Source organism: Vollenhovia emeryi, unplaced genomic scaffold (genome assembly GCF_000949405.1).
Source record: "Vollenhovia emeryi isolate VEMERY1.0 unplaced genomic scaffold, V.emery_V1.0 DF939434.1, whole genome shotgun sequence".
NCBI lineage: Eukaryota > Metazoa > Arthropoda > Insecta > Hymenoptera > Formicidae > Vollenhovia > Vollenhovia emeryi.
This window is the reverse complement of record NW_011966932.1, coordinates 1-18,644: the sequence shown is the minus strand read 5'-3', so window position 1 is coordinate 18,644 and position 18,644 is coordinate 1. Positions and strand designations below refer to the sequence as shown.

The 18,644-nt window shown below is 43.0% G+C and overlaps 3 protein-coding genes and 1 pseudogene across 4 annotated transcripts; 1 reads left to right on the top strand and 3 right to left on the bottom strand.

Annotated features, from left to right (window-relative positions):
* Positions 1–403: 403 nt before the first annotated feature.
* Positions 404–1,136, bottom strand: LOC105557660 (histone H3). The gene has a single exon (XM_012004961.1). It carries the CDS (start codon positions 1,091–1,093, stop codon positions 683–685), a length of 411 nt encoding a protein of 136 aa, XP_011860351.1. The 5' UTR covers positions 1,094–1,136; the 3' UTR covers positions 404–682.
* A 3,246-nt stretch (positions 1,137–4,382) lies between these two features.
* Positions 4,383–6,118, top strand: LOC105557658 (histone H1B-like). The gene has a single exon (XM_012004960.1). The coding sequence runs from the start codon at positions 4,639–4,641 to the stop codon at positions 5,323–5,325; it is 687 nt and encodes a 228-aa protein (XP_011860350.1). The 5' UTR covers positions 4,383–4,638; the 3' UTR covers positions 5,326–6,118.
* A 932-nt stretch (positions 6,119–7,050) lies between these two features.
* On the bottom strand, positions 7,051–13,736 carry LOC105557657 (annotated as a pseudogene).
* A 3,399-nt stretch (positions 13,737–17,135) lies between these two features.
* LOC105557656 (peptidyl-prolyl cis-trans isomerase-like) lies at positions 17,136–18,201 on the bottom strand. 2 transcript variants are annotated; one of them, XM_012004959.1, is made up of 3 exons: positions 17,957–18,201; positions 17,558–17,710; positions 17,136–17,485 (listed from the first exon to the last, which is right to left on the bottom strand). In XM_012004959.1, exons 2-3 carry the CDS (start codon positions 17,694–17,696, stop codon positions 17,178–17,180), a joined length of 447 nt encoding a protein of 148 aa, XP_011860349.1. In that variant the 5' UTR covers positions 17,697–17,710; positions 17,957–18,201; the 3' UTR covers positions 17,136–17,177. The 2 variants fall into 2 exon arrangements, with proteins under 2 accessions (XP_011860349.1, XP_011860348.1); XM_012004958.1 differs by having other exon boundaries at positions 17,136–17,710; positions 17,957–18,200.
* Positions 18,202–18,644: the final 443 nt, after the last annotated feature.

The following is an 18,644-nucleotide window of genomic DNA, read 5'->3' as shown; positions in this document are numbered from 1 at the left end:
AATCAGTTTTAGATGGAATTAATAAACAGTGCGTATCATTCATATTAATAGAATTATCGAACTTAAAGCGAATTCGATTGCTTGCACTAGTGTGCACTGAATGCACACTAAGGCTCGTCTTAGATATCTCTTGAAATATTTCTTAGCCAGCGAAATGATCTGTAAAGCATCCGTGCGGATCGTTTTTTTAGTTAATACTTTTTCGACGTGTATTTAAGGCCGGTATTCATAGTCCGTTCTTATATTTAAGATCATCTTAAGTATACTCTTAATGTGTTTTCAACCAATCACAGAGCCGTATTAGCGTCTTAAGACAACACTTAAGATGATACCGAAATAAGAATCGACTATGAATACCGGCCTAAGACGAAGTTAAATATAAGAATTGAGTATACGAGCCTTAGTGTGCACTCAGTGTTCACTAGTGCGAGCAACCGAATTCGCTATAACTGACGATTCAGTTACATTCGTTATTCGAAAGGATATTTTATCTTAAAAGATCAGTTTTCGATGGAATTAATAAATAATGCGTATAATTCATATTAATAGAATTGTCGAACTTAAAAGTATAAAAAAAGAAAACTTAATTGTAAAACATGGAAAATACGTAAGCGAAGAAAGACGATTCATCGTATGAAATATTGGTGGCCCTAAAAAGGGCCGGTTACGTGAAGTTTCTTGATTAAGCACGCTCTCCACGGATACGACGCGCCAACTGAATATCTTTGGGCATGATGGTGACGCGCTTGGCGTGAATAGCGCAGAGATTGGTGTCTTCGAACAGACCGACGAGATAAGCCTCGCTGGCCTCCTGCAACGCCATGACGGCCGAGCTTTGGAAACGCAGGTCGGTCTTGAAATCCTGAGCGATCTCGCGGACGAGACGCTGGAAGGGCAATTTACGGATCAGCAGCTCCGTGCTTTTCTGATAACGACGAATCTCACGAAGAGCTACGGTCCCGGGCCTGTAGCGATGAGGCTTCTTCACTCCGCCCGTGGCAGGCGCGCTCTTGCGAGCCGCTTTAGTCGCCAGTTGTTTCCGGGGAGCCTTGCCTCCGGTAGACTTGCGCGCAGTTTGCTTCGTACGTGCCATCTCCAATCGATGAGCGTGAACTTGCCAGGGTGACGATCAGCAGGAAAGTAAGCGGAACAACAGTTTTACGCAGGCTTTTATAGATCCGGCGTTGGCCCGACGAGACATCTGCTCGACGGCGATTGGTCGGTGCACCAGTGGTGGGGAGAGACTGCTACGGCGTGCGTGATGCCACCTACCGATTGCCGACTGGTACTACCCTCCCTTTTACGTGTCTCTAAAGAGTAGCTCTCGCGTGCGATGTTTAGCGTAATGAGAATATGAAATGCATGTATTGCTCCCCTGCCTTATTTTATATAGCAGCGATAAATTAGTAGTAAAGAGAGATTGAAGAATTTTCTTTTCCAATGTGTACCGCAACAACGCGAACGGCTTGCGAAGAAAAACGATCTATATAATATATATTTACTTATAAATAGAATAAAAATCCTAACAAAATGCTCTAATGCCTATACGTGTATTAAAATGTTGGATGCAAGAGATAATTAACGTCGCACGTTAATTATCTCTTGCATCCAACATTTTAATACACGTATAGGCATTAGAGCATTTTGTTAGGATTTTTATTCTATTCGACATCGACATCGACATCGACACCGTCGAATTGACGTCGATTCGACATCATTTCGACGTCGATCGACGAATCATTTCTCACTGGATAGTAGAGTAGCTGTTAAAATAGTCTTAGAACAAACATTGAATGTTTCAATTTGAAAAAAAAATTAAATCACTAATATGATAATAAGACTGACACTTTTTAATATTCACTTGACATTGCTCGTCGAGTCCGTTTTGTTAAATTTGATAAAATATTTATTTAGGTATGTTTACTTATTTTACGTTCTGAATTAAAATTCACACAGTTCTCAACTTGCGCGGGCATTGAATAAAGTCTTAAAGTTAATTATATAAAGCAGATGAGAGAAGCAAATGGAAAATATCGTACTTAATGTCAAATGTCAAGCGCGAATCATAATCGCATTTTCTGATAATTCCGCATAAGATAAGATATGTTTGATCTAGATTGAGAGCGTGGAGATTTCGAAGTAACATGGTAAAGCATTTCAGTTTTTATGCAGATTTATCTCCGAAAATATTGCTACTTGTTATCGAGAAACATTTTAATTCTGTTTCAGTCCTCTTCTTAGCTGCGAGTTTTACCAATCTGTTCGTTCCATTAAAATGTCCATTAAAATATTCCAGATATCTAACCTATCTTGAACATTGCGAGGTGTAATGCATTTGTATCTCAATTAAGCTAGGCTTGCTCGTAACTTTACCTTTTTATTCCTTTTAACCAGTTAAACTGTAAAATAGTGATAACAATCTGTTGCAACGTCCTTGCAGATCGAATGAAACAACGTGCTTTCTTAGCGACACAAGTACAATTTCAGATGCATATTTTTCACGAAATTGCAAACAGCTCGGACTAGGGTGTTGTTCTGGGAAATTATATATCAAGGAGTTGATATTAAACACGAATGATGAGTACAAGTGTCGTCGGGGGGAGATCATGAAACTATTTCAGACGTACACGTTAACCTATAAAACAAAAATCAATGCGGCGCAGCTTTTAATATTATTTAACTTTCGATGCTATCATTTGGCCAAGTACTCGCGCCCAAAATCAGTACATGCGCGGATCCATATTTTCTTTTATTACACGTTCCTGTCTTTACGGCAAATGTAGCACGTACGAAACATAATTGAGAGTTCGCAGGCGTAACGTCGTCAAGCGTGACATTAATATTTCATAAACATTTCGTAAAGTTTAATCATGCAAACGATATACCTGTTTTTTATATAACAGCTGTAACAAGGCAAATTCCACGCGCGCATATCGACACATTAGCTGCGAAATTATTTAATTAGGAGGTCCCGCAGAATTACGCGTCAGGAGAGCATAACGATACCTCGAAAGAATGGGACAGGAATAAGGACGCAAGAGAGACTCGGAATTGGATAGCGATCTTATAGCGTTTTCGATTTGCTGACTCGACCCGACTCCGAGTCAGAAAAGTTTGATCAAAAGTAAGATTTTTGCAGAAATTGCGGTTGAAATCTTGCTTTTGATCAAACTTGTCTGACTCGGGGTCGGGTCGAGTCAGAAAATCGAAAACGCTATTAATCTCTGTCCAAGGGGCCAATCTTCACTTCTAAACTCTACAATACAACGCGAATTATATATAAATATAAACCGCCGCGCATTTCAGTTTCACCGAGCGTCTCTCGTACGACTACGACCCCGTTAACTTCGAAATGCAGATAACGCTCGAGAAAATCTGTTTCCACGCTCAGAGCGATAAGTTTCTCGTTATAAATTCGACGAAGACGCAAGGCATACGAAGACGTGTGCCTGCGACACAATTTTGTAAGTACTAATCCAAGTAATGCTGTCGCGCGCAGGGAGACTTGACCGCGCGCGCTGCGAACAAGCCCCCCCTGCTCGTTGCTAGGACGTTAATCCGACGTGAAAAAGTCGTATGAAGCTCGAAGAACGGGAACTTGAGATCGATTTCGATTTCAGGATGCAAAGGCACCCGCGTCGTCCGCGGTTGCTCGCGAAATAGCACTGGGTTACGGCTTTTACGTACCCTCAGTCGCACGGCTCGCGGATCGGGGGTGAGTTAGGGGACGAGATTGCACCCCGCGCTCGCGAATTTGGGGAAAAACGAGCGTGCCGCGGGCGTTTAACGTTGGCCGAACGTTATTTTTCATCGTCGCGAGTCCCCGCGAGTTATTTCGTTATCTGGTTACACGGTTCGTTGTAACAGTAAGGTTTAACCGCGCGGGAGCGATCGGCGTGTCACAGGGGGCCGCCTTGGCGTATATACGATATTCCACGAGAAAATTTCGCGATTAGGCACGTAATATTGCAGCCCAACAATATCCGTGCCCCTCCCGGTCGATAATGGCATTTTACACTATTCCGTAAAATTGTCTGCAAATGTACATTGTAATCGGTATTCACTTTGTGCGGCACTAACGCTTGTATTCGGCCACCCGCAAAACTTGGGATATTTAGCGCGAATCGGGCGCTTCGCTCGGGGTAAACGCTCGCGGTCGGCTAGCACGGCTATCACGACGTTCCGTGAGCCGCATAAGTGCGCTGTGCACTGACAATTAAATTGTTTATTAACTTATTTCGCGGATTGAATCGAGCCCCGCGAACGAACCGGAGGCGCGCGCCGCACGGAACCGCGCGAAAGTCGCGATAATCGGCGCGGGGGATCGCCGAAGTGCGGGCCAAATGAAACTAGCTACTCGCTTCTACGATCCCGCGCGGCAAACGCACGGGCTTTATTGTGCAAAATAGCGTTTAAACAATGAACAATTGCCGGGCGCTCTTTCATTCCCGGCGGCTTGCTACCTGCAACATTGGGAGGGCCTCTCTCCATGGTACGCGCTCACAGTACAAGTAGCGCGCGTCCCGGCCACTCGTGAAATTCACAGCGTGGATAGCGTCATCTGTGAGCGTTTAGAACGGAAGTTTATATTTGTACTTCGTCTTTGAACGTCCGCAAATCTGTCTCTCGCGAATCGCTATGGAGGATAAGAACGCATCTGGCAATACCGCGGCTACGGAGAGCTCGGCCGCCTCAACGCCTGCGAAGAAGAGCGCCAAGTCGAAAGCCAAGGCGCAGCGCCCGAAGTCGACGCATCCGCCGACTTCCGAGATGGTCACATCTGCCATCAAAGAGCTGAAGGACCGCAAGGGCTCATCCGTGCAGGCCATCAAAAAGTACATCGCCTCGACCTATAAAATCGACGGCGAGAAGTTCGCTCCCTTTATCAAGAGATACCTGAGGGCAGCTGTCACGTCTGGCGCAGTGGTGCAGACCAAGGGGAAGGGTGCGTCAGGCTCGTTCAAGCTCTCTACCACCAAGCCTGCACCGAAGAGCAGTAAGGTTAAGCGTGTCACGCAGAAACCAATCGCGGATACCAAGAAGGCTACCGAGAAGAAGGTAACGAAAAAAGCGCCTGCGACGAAGAAGGTATCCGAGACTAGAAAGACAACGGCTGATAAGAAGTCCGCATCTGCAAAGAAAACCGCCAAGACAGCGGCGTCGAAGAGGATCGAGGCCGCAGCGAAGCAAAAGGCCGCTGCTCAGACCAAGACTCTGTCCAAGACCAAGAAGGCTACCAAAGCCCCGGCTGCAAAAACCAAGACGCCAAAACCGAAAACTACCAAGGCAGCAGCTACCAAGTCCGGAAAGGCAGCGAAAAAATAATTTTCTGACTACTCTACTTCTGACACTAAACTGGCCCTTTTCAGGGCCCCAATCGTTACGCACGATGAAACGATCTCTTCGCAATAACTTCCTTTTTTTTTCAGACATCCTTTCAGAAAAGTTCTATACGAATGTCAAGATAGCTATTCAAGAAATTGGATCTCTAGATATTTTTTAAAATTGCATTCACATTTGTATAGTTTCAAAGCGACATTAATTTGAAAATTGATAGTTTTTCGTTGTCAACTATAGTTTGGTCTAACAATTTGTTTTGTCTCACATTAGATGTTTATAAAGCATCATTGTTTTTAATCGTGAAGTAGAATCATCAACATAAGCGGTAGCCGCTCACAAATCGCGTGTTTTAAATTCCGAAAGATCTTTGTATTTCTGAAATTAGATCTGGCTTATATACGTATGTACGAGTTGCAAGATTAGCAAATGACATTACAGTGACAACTTGCTGCTAATATCTCATTTACAAACGACAAAAATTTCAGATTTAGCTCGTGAAAATTTCTGAATAGAAACATTTGCGTCGTTTTTTCAATCACGTTAGCTTGAATGCGTAGCTATCTCTTCTCTTACCGAAAATCGAACATCTATTGTACGTTCTAAAAACATTCATGGAGAAATTATTTGATCACCATTCATTCAAGATTACATGGCCCTTCACATAGATATAGTTTAGGTTAACCAACTCAAATATTGAACTCTCCTCAATTAATTCTCGTTGTCTTCATGGATCGAAGATAATATCTGTGATATAGACACAAAAAGTTTATTACGTCTAACCTAGGCCGTGTTGCAATTGAATCCTATATCTTATTATATCTAATTAGTATCGTATTTTTTCTCATTCTGTTCCAAACGTGTTCTAGAAAATTTAATGAACAATGCCATGACATATAGACAGTTAAATCATATCTTCACAGTAAAATAGCTTTTAGAATATCTTTTCATATACAATTTCTTGATCTTTCTCTTGTATAATGTCCAGTATCAATGGTATGGCTACTCGAGTCAGTCCAGTGAATGTATTAATTCGTTGGGTAATAGTAGTACCCTGACTTATCGGCCTGATTAGTCCGCTAGGTCGATAATGATCAACAGGCGCGTATAATTCAAAACCAAGAAATTTTCTCACTGCTAAGAAAAAGTGTGCGAGAGACAAAACATTGTCTGCGCAAGACAATATTTTGTCTCTCGCTCCCTCTCATGCCTCCTGCGGCCACTCTATTTTGCCTCTCTGTCTGTTAAGTTGGTGACACGTTGGGAACACGTATATTGGGTCTATCTTCTATGTCTATGGTTACGATACACAGAGAATTAACACTTTCACCGCCATGAAGCGTATACAATTTCGTCCACGCCAAGTAAATTATTTTATACTAAAGCGAACAATAAAATCTAATTTATACCATCAAATTTCATACATACATATACATATGTATAAATCCGCATTGACACTAACTTGATATTGTATGCGTCTTTCATTTTTCAATCTTATGTTTAATCCCTCGCAATCGTCAAACTGTTAGATACGCAATCGTTTTAAAGAGAAAAACAATAAACTCAAACAGCTTATTGACCGAGGGCCTCGAAAGTCTTGCGAGTCCTCGATTGTGCAGTTGGAAGATTATTAATTGCCGGACTAGAACAGGCTGCTTACACTAGCCCTTTCGACTTGGGAATAGACAGATTTTGAAATGAAAAAGCAGGTACTTTTTTTTCTTATAAATAAATCATTGTTTAAATACATAATTATAAATGATACATTAGATAATTAAACCTTATGGGGTTTCACTCAGCTGCCAATATCTACATTGCATCTGCATCGTTCGCATTGCCCGTCAATTTTATAACTCGAGAATATATGTATATGTATACATCTATTGCATATATTGGCGTGATACATGTTTTATACGATGCAAACTTAATTTTATAACTGATCTTTCCTGCCTGTATCCGTTTAAACTGCAATATTAGCGAGCCTCTAAGTTTTAATAACTCTTACTATGCATATCAGACTTCGTTTATATGTTAGTTAATATTTTTGTATACGGAAGCAGTAGTAAATCAATATCTTATCAAAGATTACGGTACGTGTCCACTTTCTTTTGAATATCGCGCTTAAAATGTCATTGTATCACATCGTGATTAACAGATGCAATCTAAACACTCCATCTAATCACGCAATCTGAAAAAACTGTCAAGTCCAGTATCCTCCGCTCTTTCGTCTTCAGTCTTCGCAGCCAGACCTTCAAGATCGGGAGTAGCTGCCTCTGCGGTAATCGGATAAGACGCTGCTTCTTCTTGCCCTTCTTCGTTATCTATATTGCTAATGGGAAGCTGGAATAACATACAGCGTATTCAGTATCCACTTTGCCATTCGTTTAATTTCGAGAAAAATTTAAAAATGCAAAAGAAGGCATACTTTTTGATTTCCCGAAGCTTCCGGTCTTGATTGATCAGCTTCTGCCAAGTCCTCGTTATAACCAGGTTTAGCGTTAGGAGCAGAAGGGACAGTACTCGCAGAGTCAAGTGGAAAGGCGCCCTAACGATATCAGAAGTTATAATTTAGATAAACAACTGTGTGACATATTGTGTTCGAGGTCTCCTCTCGTCATCCTGTTGACATTATTATTTACCGTTATTTCCAAATGTTCTATTAGTGGTAATTGAGACGAAGCGGGAGAAGAGGCAGTGTCTACGTGAGATGTCGCGACCAATTCCATCATAGACGTGTGATTTTCCAAAGTAAAGGTCGCACCGACATCTGAGTCTTCGTCGCTAGACTGACAACTTTCGCTTGCAGTTAAGTCAGGTGCTTCGTTCTGCGAAGAATGTTAATTGACAGTTAATTTTATACTTTACGAAATGATTTAGAAACGTACATATTGTACTCTGCGGATTATATACCAACCAAGGGATTATTTAAGGTTTGCTTGTCCTGTAAAGCACGTAACGATCTTAACAAATGAGGCCGCAGTCTGTGATCTTCGCTAACAGCCTTGATCTCTCGCAAAATAATTATTAAGTAATCGGGCCGTCGTTTGTTCGCCGTGACGAGCGAACTGATTGCCTCCTTCATTTCTGAACTGTTCATTGTAAAATCGAGAACACATTTATATATAAAAACTACGCAAAATAATTGCACTTAATAATTTAAAAAAATGAGAATTCAAACCTTAGATTATTAAAGAGATTATCATCGTTCATCGCAGACGGTAATCGAAAAGAACTGTGAGCTTCCTCCCAAAGGCTATCGACTTGTTGAGACACTTCATTTGCTATGATGTTACTGCGGATAGTAGCATTTTCTCTGTCCTGTTGTTGTAAATTCGACGGCAATTGTAAATTCAATGAATATTGCGTATCCGCACCGGTTAACGGTAAAGGTAAGTTGTCAGAACCTTGCTCTCGATTCCGCTTATCTTTTCTAGAAGCAAATAAAAGATATTACATAAAGAAAAGATATATTCTGATTGTGAATGTAATTAACTTTATATTGCGTACATTAACGAACTGTTAACGCTGCTTCCGCTTGTATTAGCCGTGTTTGCGGAACACGCCGAGCTTCCTATAGCCGTCGGAACATCAGTCATTGTCTTCACATTTCCCGAGAGCAGATTCTGTCGGGAATAACTGAAAATTAAAAAAAATATATGTAATATCGAGACAAAAATTCGCAGATCAAAGTCAATTGCCAATCGTTAATCACAAAAAGTTGTATTACAAAATTTTAAAGAAGGATCCCGCTTGAAACCGCGGTTAATTCGCAAAAAAATTTCAATGTTAACACAACCATTGTTATTACATGCACTGATATTAGTCATCGAAAGATTTACATTGATACGTGTCCTGTCCAAATCTCATAAAATCCATTTACATACCTATGTATTACCTACCACAACAATCGTTTTCCTTACTTATTTTCGTTCGTAACCACCGGATTATGTAATCGAATTTATAATATAGTCTATACGTGTTTAATACAATCTTAAACAAGGGAAATGATAAGTAAGAAGTATAAGACAAAAAGTGTTGCAAAGGTAGATTGTGATGTTTATTACTAAGTGAAATGCGATACATTAGATTTACAGAAAAATGGGAGATGGATGCGATCAATCTGGCAACTACGAAATATTATGGACAAATGTAAAGTACAAAAAAATATGGAATTATACACTTTCTAATGCTGTAACACCTGATTATTGATACACTGAATTCAGTGATTCAAATTTTACTAATATTCCATGTGTGTCTTCCTCTGTTACAGTAATCACACTTGAAATCGGATTTGATATTTTTTAGAAAACTCTATAGTCAAATAAAAATTTAATTATGAAAGAGTAGATGTACGCAATAAAATATCTGTCTTTTTCACAAGTCTACCGTTTTACAATACATACGCAAATATTATATTAAAACCAATTCATTAATGAATCAAAAACTAACAAGACACATATTCGTCAATTTATGAGTCAATCTTTTTACCTTCGAAAATTGTCCCAGTAGTTGTTCGCTCTATTACCAGGAGGAACCTGATTGTTCAACTGTTGCTGCTGTTGCTGCTGCTGCGAGTTCGAGCTAACTATCGAAGTGTGCGATAACACTGCTGAGGAATTAGGTAGCGACACGAGATTTGGTAAGGACGAGCTGAGAGGTAAAGTCGCGTCCAACGTATCGCCGAGATTGTGAACGCTACGGCCCAGATTAGAATGTTCCTCCTGACTTTCAGCGTTGTTGACGCGTTGCGGGGCCTGATTTTGCGTTCGCATCTGCAGATCGGTAATGGCAGCGCGCATGGTGTACAATTCGCGTTGCTGCGTCCACAGAAGCTGATAGCACTGTTGCATCGTTGTACCCATCATTTGCAACTGATGGGCTTGCGAACCCAGTAATAACTGCCGATAATACTCGACCGTGGCTACAACGAAAGAAACACATCTCAAACTTCTTTTTCTTTCAACTTTAAAAAGTCTTTAAGGTGACACTTTACCAGGTTGTCCTTGATTAATAGACGGAGGTGGTATGGGGCAGGCCCATAAATTTCCCACAACTCCGCCATTCTCGATAGCAGCAGGTGGACCGATATCCAATAAATTTTCTGACGTAGATACACCATCTATGCTTTGCTCGTTGGAAGCTCCTTCACCTATACAAAATATATAAGATTAAGAGTTGTTTTGTATCATCGTAGTACATAACAAATAATAAAGAAAATATGTACCTCCAGCGGCGGATGGCCAGATATTTGCCGGCGTACTGGTATGACTAGCTTGCGAACCGGAGCTCCTTTGACTGTTTTGATCTAACGCTTGAACGTCCCGATTCATATTGGAAGGCTGCATTGGTTCCTATTTATTCAAAAGAGATGTGTAATTGCGCGATTACATAAAAATTAAGAAAATATAAAGTTTGTGAACCTTTCTTATCAGATCTTCCAGTTGGCTTCTTTTCGTCTGCTTAGATTGACTCTCTGTGCTGGCGTTACAACTCTGCTTCATTTCGTTTGCGCCTAGAGGTATAAGCGCTGGCGGAGGACGAGAGTTCGTAGAGGCAGAGCGAGCGGCTGCGGTTAATGGTTGTTTCAAACGCTGCAATTCGGCTCGCGTAGTGTGCAGCAAGGCCGATTGTTCTTTAAGCTCTGACGTCAGTGCCTGGAAAATGAGCAGAGTGCTGTAGTGTGCGTTATGTTATTATCCAGAATGTCGACATTACCCGTATCTCTGAAATATTAGACTCGAAACATCGAAGTTTTGCATGATTGACATCGTTGCTTCTCTCAAACGATATATCCTCGACAATCCCGTCTGCACTTTCATCATGCGCATCAATATCCTGATCGGGCTCGGACGAGGAGTCGATGGAATCACGAATTTTAACACTGTCCTCCATTAGAGCCTTTATGTGTGCAAGCTGCGCCTTCATCGTCTCCAATTCCGCGGCCTTGTCCTTTATTGTGTTTCTCGAGCCTTCCGAGCTCTGAAATAATACAAATATATGATAATCATAAACGACAAATATATGTTACAAGTCACAAGAAAGAAGAAATTCACAAATGTGTAATCGTATCGATAAGTTCGGGAACGACAAACGTCTTTAGCGTTCGTAAGTCCACTGGCGTATCGCGCAGGACTGTGTTAGTAAATAGAGTATATCGAGGAACAGACGTCAATACAATTTTTTAAAGAAGCAGTTTGTTGTAATCAACGTCGCAAAGGACAAACTTGGATACGACGTTACATGTATAAAAAATATTAGGAATAAATCTGATATCTGTGAAGCTTGTGTTCTCTGGGTGAACTTGTAAATAAAAATAAAAATTGAAACTAACACAACTGCCTCTGTCGGACGTCTCTATCGCTTGTAATTCTGCCACAAGATGATCCATTTGTTTCTTCTTTGTCTGCAGCTGTGCCAGTTTGCCTCTCAACACCGCCGTTTCCGACTCGAGCTGCTCGACATTGGAGGGACTCGGCACGATTGTCCTCCCACGTGGCGGAATTGGGCGTATTCTGATTCTCTTGCTGCAGAAGCATCTGTTGCGCGTGACGCGCCTTGTTCAGTCTCTCCCTGACGCACATCTGCATGTCCGCTAAACTGGCCTGCTGCTCCTGCAACTGCGCGAGTTTGTTCTAATACTCCTCCATGTTCCTCCGTAATTGCATCTTTCTGGCGTTGCATTCGTCCATGTCCTCTCTTCCGTATTCGCCATTCTACGGGTGCGCAAAATAACATGTTCAGTCTTAACAAAATCAATCTACGTATCTCGATAAAGCTGAAAAGGCTTATAACCTCGTCGGGAATCCCATGATTGTGATACTGCTCCAACAATTTGGAGAGCTTTGTCTCGCTATCGTGAAGATCGTCCACCATTTTACTCAGCTTTTCCCTCTGAGCCTGTGCGCGCTACAAGACGCATTTATAATTGTAATATACAATACGAAAAATCACTCGAGCACATTTTCCACATACAATATAAAGTATCGAATACTCACAGGATCGGAAGATTGACTAAGAGAGTCTATCATTGTCGCAGTGGTCCTGATGTAGTCTCTGATCTGATTTAAACGGGTCTCTACTTGGTGTCTATCGGGCTGGGACAAGATAGAATATAAAGATTACTAAAGGCCATGTCATTACAACCAAATTAAAATGATAGAAACTACAATTTAAAGTACAAATATACAGATGCAACGCGCTGTACCATCTTGTTCACATTGGAGGGCTTCGCCCCCTGTAATTGCGACGGCGACTGAGTCCTAGGATCAGTAAATGGTACCATTTTAAACCAAGGTATGTAATCTTCTGTACTGTAATTGCACTGTCTCGCCGAATTGTGCGACGCTGCAACAACGAGTAAAGTTGTAAAGTAAGTAAAATTAATGCAAAGTAAAAACTTATGCCGAGCACGCGACACAGGGAGAAGAGCTAAATATATGCCCTCACCAAAGTCGGGTGAGTCTTGGTACGTGGCAAAGTACGAAGAATGCAGCTGAGAGGAAGCTGACCTCGTGTTGCTGTTCTTCGCCTCCCTCGGTACTCTCGCCTCGCGCTCGCACTCGCTTGCCAGTCCAGTTGGCACTAATATACAAATCGTTTTTAGACAGCTAATTAAACTATCGCAAAACGTGGAGAAGCGGAAGCGGGCTCGCGGGTGCGCGTTGGAAGAAACGCTCGCAGCTCTACTGCGGATTCACCTCCATGGATATGTATTCTTAGAGTGAGAAACGCCCCATTACTCCGCGGTTTATTAATAGACCGAGAATTCGACACTGCTGGAGAGCAGCTTAACAGCGTATCCCTGGTCGGAGTAGACCTCGGGCGTCCTCTCTCACCCAAGTATCATTCAACTTGGGATTTCATTCAACTTATTTATATACTCACTTCCCACCTCTTGATCGCTCTATTACAACTATTCGTCCATCGTTACTTTTTCGCGTACGATTCCCCGGCGACCAAATACATACAACAAGCATTAAAAAATGGTAATTTGCACAAGACAAAGCTGACATGATCAACGATATTCAACAATTCCTTGAACCAATAAAATGATTAACTAAAAGAATATGTGTGCAATATGTCTCGTCGCTTTCTCTCCAAGTGGGTTACGCGGCTCTCGTGCCGCTGGAAAGCGGGGGAGAAGCGGTGCAGGGTTCCCCGGTGGATTTACCAAGTTGTTGAAGTGCTGCGGGTGGCCGTGGTAAGCCGAGCGGTTCGCGAGCTGCTGGTTAACGGCGGACCGCTCCCGGTTCCTGTCGTCCCTGCGGTTGCTCTTCGGCAGGGTGCCCGTGTTGCGGGGACCCGCGCCGCCGCCGTTGACTCCGGGCGACATCACCGCTTCCCCTCGCACCAGGCGTTCTCTCGGCGGTCCGAGACTGCGACCGCGGCCCTTAACCTCACCGCGCTCAGGGGCCGTTCGCGCGTCGGCCCCCGGGGATAGCCTGGACCAAGCCCGGAAGCGAGAACGGACGCGAGACGTCCTCGTGGAGAGGAGCACGTCGACCGCGCGAAAACACGACGAGGAGATCCGCGAACTCCGCGATCCCCACGGCGTTTCTTTACCTCGATGACGCGGATCGTGCGTCCGGTTGGCTCTTACGTCAAAATACTTGGCAGACGGCGCAGAGAGAATCGGGAATGCGACTATGAATAGAACGCTCGCGATCGCGTCCGCGGTCCGATACGCGTGACTCGTCGCGATATCACGGGAGAGATACGTGTTGCGGCCGTATCCCGGACGACGGCAATCGAGAATGTTTCCTTAACGCGCCGACACTGCGGCCATTTTTAAATGTCCCACGGGGGTGACGGGGGGGGGGGGGGTGACTTTGAACGAACGCAGACTATTCGAGCTGACTTGTCCGACGATTAAATGCGATTAAAGATACCGACGAATTAACGATATTAATGTACCCGGTCCTCCGTTTCGACGTTTTAAACCTGATTGCCGGGACTTTCTGAACGCTTTGCTCAGAAATCTCAGAACTCTAGACTAACAATAATTATTCTACCGAGGCCCTTGCCAGTGAGATGTTTTCGAACGGAAGCGAAATGGAAAAAGGATTTACAGGGAATCCCTCTTGCGATTTTTTGCGCTGTCTCATGTGTATTCAGCTATTCGCTGGTCCACGGATCGGGTCCCTCCGTAGCCGAACCTATCATATTTAAAAACATTTTTCATCCTCTTCCCGATGGGAATTATGATCCTGCGATTGGCGATCCGTGGTTTCGGCTCCACGAGACGTCGCCCTCCCTGCTGGTCCCGGCTGCTCCTGCCGTCTGCGGCAGTCCGCGCTCCGCGGTGGTTTGCGGCGAGGCTCGGTGCGCCGATATTTATACGCCCAGCCAACACCGAGCGTCGACCAATCGGTGCTCGACCCAGCGGCGCGCCGCGTTCATTGGCTGGTGCGTTGGTGGTGGGGAGCTGAGGTATATAAGCAGGTATAAGCGGCATGCAGGGGGTCCGCGCCGACCGCGCAGCACTAGTGAGAGCGTCCGCCGATGATTGACTCTGCGTCACGTCGCACGGGCAACTCGACCGTAACTTCGCTCGAGAATCTCCCTTCAAAATCCCGAGGCTTCACAATAGCCAGGATCTTTGCTAGAAGCTGCTTGCAAACAGACTTTTCTGTTTCTTTTCGTTTATTATTCTTTAAACATCCCTATCGTTGTATGACATTTAGCAAGGTAAAGTATTGAGTTTCTGGCAGGCCTAGAGGTTTTAAAAGATTCACCGTATCGTCCTCGTCCAACTTCGACCTCTACTCGGGTGGATCGTTTCCAGTGCCCGTTCTACTACACCTAGCGGTGATCCTACTTGTGGCTCATCCGAGTGAGTAAATAAATGGACAAAGATCGTATTGAGATTTAGAGACTCGGGTGCTATTTCTACATAAGACTTCAAAATCATAGTAAAATCATACAGAAAAACCGTACTTAGTATGATAGTCATACTAAAATACCGTGTAAACTTCTCCACTCGGATAAGCCAAAAGGATCGTCTTTGTTATTTTGTCATTCGCCAAATGTTAAAGAAGGATAAATGATGCATCATAGAACGCATCGTAGAACGGGCTTAAGGGGATGCTGGAGTGATTCTGCACTTTCGCACCTTTCGCACTTAAAACTGTCTGTTTCGTGGAAAGATTTGTGTAATACACAAATTAAATGGCACGTGTACAGATGATCGAAAGCAGCTTGCTATTCCGGCTAAATTAAAGAACAATATGATATCACTGAAACTATGTTTGTAAGTCTAATAAAAAATAATAGTGAGCAACACATATACTACATGTACTATATGTATGTGTTGCTCACTATTATTTCTTATTGGACTTATAAACTTAGTTTCAATGATGCCGTATTATTCTTTCATTTGGCCGGAATAGCGAGCTGCTTTCGATCTGTACACGTAAGTCATTTAATTTGTATATTATACAAATGTTTCCGCGAACTCACAGTTTTTAGGTTAGGAAGGTGCAAAAGTGCAGTCACTCCAGCATCCCCTTAAGCGTCGCTGATCGTAACGAGCACGCGGTGGTCGACAGCTGCTGCCAACTGGTGCACGCGAGCAGATGCACAGCTCGATGCGTTTCCCGAAATGTCGGCCACGCAGCGGACTCTTCGCTTTCCAGGGCCTAAATTCCGTACACGATTACCGACGACCATCGATACGTTAACGACGTTTGCGCAGCTTTTTCTACATGATAGAAAAGCTGCGCAAACGTCGTTAACGTATCGATGGTCGTCGGTAATCGTGTACGGAATTTAGGCCCAGGGCGTCCGCGGGAGCGAAGGGTGGATCGTTCAGTGGTCGCGCCAGCGTAACAATTTTAGAAAGACGAAACGAAGACTTAATTAAAGGACATATATAATAGAAAGGCTTGTGGCGGTCATGCTGGATATCTTAGTGCCCAATACTTTGCGTATACATCTTTTTTTTAGCAGAGCAATTGCGCGCCGATAACTTTTTCGGTCTTGAAGCACGGTATTAAACTAAAGTCGAAATAACTGATTAAATTAACTACCATTAATAATTATACCAATTAAGCATGCTTCAGAAATAATCGGAAAATAATTATCATCTGAAAATTTAACTTCTCTCTCTCTCTGTCTTTCTGTTTTACATTTTTGTAAAATTGACGCAGTCTTTCCCCTCAGGAGGGCGTAGACTGCTGCAGGCGAGCGAGCCCGAGCTAGCGGGGAACGATATAATAGTTACAACTGCACGCCGCCGGCGATCAAAGAATTCCCGCCCGACGGTCTCACGCGGCAGCAAAGACAGGCAGGATTCATAATAATCCGCTTCGTCATCGCTATTTATCTGTTTTTATTACTTGCCATTGTCTGCGACGACTATTTCGTTCCCTCTAAGAAAATTGGCGAGAGCGAGTACAAGAAGATCGTTCGGCACACCCACCGTTTTCTTTTACGTGACCTTAATTATCATTACATGATCAGTCGTATATTACGCTTATCTTATATTACTTCAATTTATTTTTAATGTATATTTAATTAACTTCGCTTTGTAAAATAAGTTCATTTTTACAACATTTGGATGTCTTAATGATGTCACAAATACGTGCTCTCGGTGGGCTATTTTGACGTCACCATGATGCATAAAAAATGATCAAAAAATGATGTCATCTTGATGTCTTCATGGCTAATACGTTCTACTTGGGACGCAACATGGTTTGAACACATTCAAGTGGAATTATTTCAGCATTACTATTCCCACATTGAGAGATTGGAGATTAGATATTTAAAAAGTATAAGCAAAACTAAAGCTACTCGGTATGTATTTCAATTAGTTTTATTTCCCTGTTTATTTACTTGAAGGCTCATGATAATTGTCCGCAGTCCGCTATCATGATCTTCTGATATGTCTTGCCGGTCGACGAGCCGAAAGTTTCAATTTTTCTCACAACATCCATGCCGTCGGAAACATTGCCGAACACAACGTGTTTATTGTCCAGCCAGGGTGTCTTTATCGTGGTGATAAAGAACTGCGAGCCGTTCGTATTCGGGCCGGAGTTTGCCATAGACAGCGTGCCCATCGAGGTGTGCTTGAGCTCGAAATTCTCATCCTCAAATTTCTCCCCGAAGATAGACCTACCGCCCGTGCCGTTGTGATTTGTGAAGTCGCCCCCTTGACACATAAAATTTGGTATTATACGATGGAAGTAGCTCCCCTTGTAGCCGTAACCCCTCTCCCCCGTACACAGGGCACGAAAGTTTTCCGAAGTTTTCGGCACAACGTCGGTGCGCAATTGTATCACGATTCGTCCCAATGACTTATCCTCCACGGAAACGTCAAAGTACACCAATGGCAAGTTCATTTTGTTCTTGCGACCATTCATCGAGGTGTAAGAAGCTAGAACGAAGCATAATGTAAATTATTGGAAAAATCAATTGTTGTATAATTCGTGTGACCAAAGATCCAGCTAAGTTTCAATGAGCCTTGCTCTATCTTGTAATATTTATATATTACTTTTATTCGCTTACACACAGTGCCTACGGATTTACATTCATTATAGAAATTATGAATTTATTTCTCGCTGTTTTGAACCGACGCGATTGTTCTGTATACTTGATTGGAATTTGCCTTCTGTATATTTACCGTGCGTAACCTCTTTTCCTTCTTCTCCTCTTAGCTGTTTATTTCTTCAAATACGATGTAATCCTTTTCTCTCGCAGTTTCCTTTAATCCGAGTTTCGTTGTGACTCGGACCGTGTCGCAGGACGTTTGAATCACCACATGTAACTGCCGAATAATCATTAGTACGTATTATTCTGTAGCTCCACGTGCTTTACAAGGACTAAAGTCTTCAGAACATCAGGCTATCAGCGATTTTTGAAATTCTCTGCTGCGATTGGTCGACTGACTCGCCGGTGAAACCCAAAGGCCGGTATTCATAGCAGAGAAAAGCCTGAGAGCTGTCAGAACTGAGCAGATGGGCCAATGAAATGTTCCATACGACATTTTTCGCGGCTGCCGCGCCGTTCGGCCAATCATCGGTCGCGTCGTCATCGGCGGCTCCCCCTCTGCGCATGCGCGCGCAACGTCGTCTCGACCCGACGGCCGACCACTGAAATATACAGGGTGTCTTGAAATTCGCGAATCAAAATACCATAGCAAGAAAGTCGTCGAAAAATAAATTAAAAAGTTATTTGCCATTTTTCGTTCCGAGCAGTAGTTTTTTTAGATAAAAAGGTTCAAAACAGGCCAATCATACCTTACGGTTGAACGGAAACCTGTCCGTGAGTCGCGCGTCGATAGTGTTAGTGCATTAACACTATCAACGCGC

Coding starts and splice junctions, on each gene's coding strand:
- LOC105557660 (XM_012004961.1), bottom strand. CDS start 1,093: ATGGCACGTACGAAGCAAACTGCGCGCAAGTCTACCGGAGGCAAGGCT.
- LOC105557658 (XM_012004960.1), top strand. CDS start 4,639: ATGGAGGATAAGAACGCATCTGGCAATACCGCGGCTACGGAGAGCTCG.
- LOC105557656 (XM_012004958.1), bottom strand. CDS start 17,696: ATGAATGGTCGCAAGAACAAAATGAACTTGCCATTGGTGTACTTTGAC.